A 5,747-nucleotide genomic window follows, 5' to 3' on the forward strand; every position below is an offset into this window, starting at 1 on the left:
AAGTATGTTCACAGTTTTGGGGGTTTTCTCTTAAAAGGTGATACTTATTGTTAATTTACAAGATACCTATTGATGCACAAAGGCATATAAATCATATGCACGGCATGTGCATATACATGGCAAAAAGCCAAGAGGGTACACTATTACACTATTATTGTCTTTGTAATCATGTACGCACATAAGTCTTTTCTTCACATGCCATAGTATATATTTCTCAATTTAGTCCAAAGAGACCGTTCATAAATATGCGTCTTTTCCTTGGCTAATCGCACATCATTAGGCCACACCTTTATCAAGCTTTATTCTAACCGTATATCTCATATTGAATTAACACTTAAATTCACTTCTTATTCATAGAAATAAAGATAAAGTTACACTTAAAGTCTAATTTTGTACCATATTATATTTTCTTATATTTTAAACTTAATTTAATTCTACAAAATCTGTAAAATAAGATTTACATTCATTTGTATATTCTAAATTGTTTTTATCTCTAATCATGGTAAAACTTCCAATAATATCTTATGTGTATACATGTAGACTCATATATCTATTAAAAGTAAAATTAATTCATAATATTTAAATAAACATAAATATTTATGTTGGAAGTCTTACGTAGACTAGAGATAAAATCAATTTATAATATATAAGTGTAAAATCTCATTTTACACATCGATTTTTTGAGATTGAAGTAAGCTTAAAATCCACTTCCTAACAGACCGATTTTGTGAAGGTGGAGTTAAACTTAAAATTTAAGGGTTAAATATGTTTTTAGTCCCTATACTTTGGGGCGATTTTGGTTTTAGTCCATTTTCAAACTAAGGTACAATTTAGTCCTTCAACTTTAGAAAACTCTGGTTTTAGTCCTTTTTACAATTTTTTTTTTAACTTTATTTGTTGTTTTAAGCACGTTTCATTATAACATTTGGATTGTTTACACTGTTTGACACATTTTTGCTTCAATGTTAACTGAGAAACACGTTTGAAACAACAAATAAAGTTAAAAAAATTGATAAAAAAGACTAAAACCAAAGTTTTCTAAAGTTAAAGGACTAAATTTTACCTTAGTTTGAAAATGGACTAAAACCAAAATCACCCCAAAATATAGGGACTAAAAACATATTTAACCGAAAATTTAATTATTAAGAACTTATAAATCAATTTTAAAAGATTAAATGTCTTTCTTAAAATTAGGAAGTATTGCGGGTGTGGAAAACTATGTAGCAGCAGTATTATGATAGAAAATGTGTGCAGGTGAATTTGAAACTATGATGTTACTGATCCATATATACATAGGAGTTAGTGTTTTTGTTTTGTGGCTGTTGTGAGGGTTTAGGAAGCAGCAACCAACGGGTATTGAGTGGATGATTTAACAGTATTGTCTGATAGAAGTGAAGGTAAGAACAAGTAACAAGTACCTAGAAGAAATGATAACACGGTTATGATTGAAACAATAATAATCCAGATGTTTAGATTAAAGCAGATAGAAAACGACCATGGAAGGGGAAAAGAAAGAGAAGCATGGAGGAATTGAAGTGAAGGCAAGTAACATGGGAACACACACACTTTATTCACCTGACACATTGGATATGTACTTTAGTTCCTGTGGAGTGGGGTGTGTTCTTCACGCCATCTTATTCATCTTCTACTTAGTGGATAAAGATAGCATCCTCGCTCCTCTTTCGGGTGTCACTCTTATGATGAAAGCTTTTCAGTTTATTCCTTAGCACCCCACACACCAACCCCGCCTACTTCACCAATATCTCTTCAAACTTTCAAACAACAATTCATAATATTCATTCTTTCTTTCCCTTCTAATAAAGCTTATATATGCTCCATTCTCCCACAATATATTTTACAATTTAAGGCTTTTCTTCAAACATGTCACAATTTAAATTTTAAAATTCACATCAAAAGAAGACCGATTACATTATTTGTGACATTCGGATACTGATGAGGACGATGAGTGATCGTTGATGCAAGAGGCACGGACAAGGAGTGACTCTTGGCAGACTTTCAGTAGAAGAGGTACATGGACGAATCGAACATACACTGGAATAGAGGATTTAGAGACTATATAGGTATAAGACTTTACGGTTAAAGGATAACTTAAAGGAAATTAATTTGGCTACTTATATCAATAAATACATTTGCTTTCCGATAGCCTCATAATGTGTGGAGATAGTCAATATTCCCTGTAAATTGTGGAAGCTTTACATTATTTATCTGAATTTCTTGTACAATGTAACATTCAACCTTAAATTAGTTAACATTCACTGAGATTAGACACCAATGACTTACTTACAATTGTAAAATTCAATAATTAAACAAACTTTGAAGGTTCTGATAATGAAATCAACGTTTCCCTCTCTGGTGGGAGATAGAAGAAAGAAAGAAAGAGTTAACAGCAATGGCGCGTGTGGGAAATGAGAATATATCCCTTGCTTGTGGGAGGAGGTGGAGTGGGTCCAAAATGGTGTTTGTGTTGTGTGTGTGGGGCTTGCAACGTAGAGTGCTCTTTCGGTATGCGTTCTTTATCGGGGACCCAAATATTCTCAAGCTTCTGTCACGTCAGACACGACTAGCGTGACGTACCCATTCTCTAAACATACCCATCAATGCTCTTCCTTTCTCCACGTCACCAACTGATCAAAATCTGACCGTCCGTTGTGTCAGTGAAGATTTAGTCAAGTTGAGATAAGCTATTGGCATTAGAGAGACAGGTTAAGGCCCACCATTGTTGTCACCGACGAGTTTTACACACTGTAGCTCTGCGACAACATGCCACCTCTCACTCACTACCCTCAACTTTTTCTTCCTTCTTATTCACTGTCCCGTCCCATGTAGCAACCACACCCTCACACACACAAATACAATTCCCTCTCTTCGATTCCCACTTCACATATTATTCTCTCCTTCATCATCTTCTGCAACTAGCACTCCCACACTTCACTTCTGTTAACATCATCGTCTAGTCTATGCAGTGAATGGGGTTATCTTCTTTGCACGTCTGCATGGATTCATCAGATCATTGGTTGCAGGTATAGTATATAACCACACACATACACACACAACAACTTGGGAATGTATATCTTTTTATCACTGAGTCTCTGCTCAAAACAGCAGTTTCGGGGAGTTTTTCTTCAAGGGCAGTAACAATGTGTTGCACCCTCTGTAACCTTTTTGTTTTGCAATGTGAGAGTTGGTTGGACCAAATTAAAGCAGAAAAAGAAAACTAGGAAGAGAACAAAAAGAATGGAAAGCCAACAAGACAAATTTTTACACTAACATCGCATTTTTGATTTATTTGAGTTAAATATTAAATATTTTGCTTTACGGAAAATGTCAGGGCACAATTCACGAGGAGTCTGGAATGGATTCTTCTTCTTCACCCTCTGGGGATATGCTTACATGCTCAAGGCCCATGATAGAGAGGAGGCTAAGACCCCCACATGACCAAGCTCTAAAGTGCCCCAGGTGTGACTCAACCCACACCAAGTTCTGCTACTACAACAACTACAGTCTCTCTCAGCCAAGGTACTTCTGCAAGACCTGCAGAAGGTACTGGACCAAAGGAGGCACTCTTAGGAACATTCCTGTTGGTGGAGGCTGCAGAAAGAACAAGAAAGTCTCTGCAAAAAAATCCAATGACCACCCATTAGTTAACACTCAAATTAGTCAAACACAGCCCCCACCCTCCTCCTACCATCACAACCCCAAAGACCTTCAACTCTCTTTTCCAGACGTACAATTTTCCCACCTCAGCAACTTGCTTGGGACCAATGCAGGATCACTGGGAAACCCTAGCTTTATGGAGGCTAAGTATGGTATTGGCATGATCGAGAACCCTAGGCCAATTGACTTCATGATGGAGAGCAAGTTGGAGGGCATAATTGGGAGTGGTAGTTCTAGGAATTTTGATTTTTTTGGAAATAGTGACATGGGCATGGGTGCTGGGCTAGGAGATATGCATGCTAATGCTCAAAATGGGTTGCCACCAAATTTTCACGGTCTTTGCCCCTCAGCTTTTGGTGGCATTTCTATGTCCCTTGATGGCAACAACACTGCCAATGGTGCTAATAACTACTTAATGGACTCTTGCCAACGCTTGATGCTGCCATATGATGCCAATGAAGACCATAATGCCTCAATTGATGTGAAGCCAAACCCTAAACAGCTATTGTCCCTCGAATGGCAAGAGCAGGGTTGCTCTGATGCTGGCAAAGACTCCTTTGGGTATCTCAACGGTCCAGGATCATGGACTGGCATGATGAACGGCTATGGATCTTCCACCACAAACCCTTTGGTCTAAAACCCAAATCTCAAGTCACAACTCAGGTGCTGATGATGTGCATGGAAATGATCGACGGCTAATCTCTCTCTTGGATTGGTTCTTTTGACCAATGACCTATAATCAATGACCATCATCACTTTCACTGCGTATATTTTATTTTATATGATATTATTATTATATTATATACATAAAGCCTTTTGATGATGGGAGGGTTCCTCGTATTTTCTTGTGTAGTGTTTCTTTCTAGCTATATCTATCTCAGGGTGGTCTTATTCAGATATTTATTGACTTATATAACCAAGAGAGTGTGAATGAGAAGCTTCAGAGTCCAATTCGACTGCCCTTGGTTCGTCACCTTTTGGTTTATATATATTATATTTGTGTCTTTGTGTGCGACACGTCATGAAGCTTTAGGATTTATGCTGTAACATCGAGGAAGATATGGTAGTTTTTTCCAGTTAAAGAAAATGCAGTAAGTACTATATTATCTTTATGTTTGTAGGGCTTTTAATTCTTCATCTCCTTAATTCATTTCTACTGTTTTCACTTCCCTTCTCGTTTTTCTCTGTTTTAGATATTTTTAATTACTTTTGGTCAAGGAATTAACCAAGACTTTATTCCATATTGAATATTCCGTAGCCTTGCATGGGATTGGACGTGTCACGTGGAGGAAAAAAAAGAACAATGCTTCAATCAAAATTATAGTTTTGTATAAACTTGGTTAATTAATACAAAAACAATTCTAATTATTATTTATTTATTGATTAATTTGTATTCGTTTAAAGAGTTCGTTTCTACCATCCTTTTTTGAACTGACATTATTTAATGACAACTAATAACTATTGTAGTGAATATATAATAAGTTTATAAAAACTTATATAAAAGAAACTTTTATACACTATCGTGCTCCATCTTCTATATGGTCAACATACTCAAATTAAGAGTTGAGTTTATATTATTAAAAGTTTCAACATAAAGACATTAACTTCTTATTAGGAACAATATAATTTTTCATTTTAACATATTAAATAATAGATATAAAATTCTATTAACAATAAAAAATAATAGTGAACAAAAATGATGTCATTTTCTAACCATAACCATAAGACTCATCTATTAATTATATTTAGATTAAATGTATCAAATAACTCACTTTTCTCCTTTACTATGTATCCAAATTGGGAAACAATGAGCCGATTTAATAGAAAAAAGTGGAACATTTTGCATATTGAACGCATACTTTGCTTATATTGACTTAAAACAAATAAAAATAACTTGATACCCTCTGAAATAAAAATTTGGCAACTGCGAGCTGTGAAAAATGAGTTATAATTCGTGAGTCAATTCGGCCCACCACAGATTCGGGTCAGATTGGGTTAGAAAAATATGCAACTTTTTATGCGGACCAATTTTCAACCTGACTCATTTAAACTCGACTCATCCAGATTGAATC

At 35.3% G+C, this 5,747-nt stretch overlaps 1 protein-coding gene across 1 annotated transcript; it reads left to right on the top strand.

Moving 5' to 3' along the window:
• The first annotated feature begins 2,707 nt into the window (after positions 1-2,707).
• Positions 2,708-4,476, top strand: LOC106760913 (dof zinc finger protein DOF5.6). The gene is made up of 2 exons (XM_014644358.2): positions 2,708-3,041; positions 3,350-4,476. The coding sequence occupies exons 1-2, from the start codon at positions 2,988-2,990 to the stop codon at positions 4,310-4,312; spliced, it is 1,017 nt and encodes a 338-aa protein (XP_014499844.1). The 5' UTR covers positions 2,708-2,987; the 3' UTR covers positions 4,313-4,476.
• The last annotated feature ends 1,271 nt before the right edge of the window (positions 4,477-5,747 follow it).

Source organism: Vigna radiata, chromosome 5, assembly GCF_000741045.1.
Source record: "Vigna radiata var. radiata cultivar VC1973A chromosome 5, Vradiata_ver6, whole genome shotgun sequence".
Classification (NCBI taxonomy): Eukaryota; Viridiplantae; Streptophyta; class Magnoliopsida; order Fabales; family Fabaceae; genus Vigna; species Vigna radiata.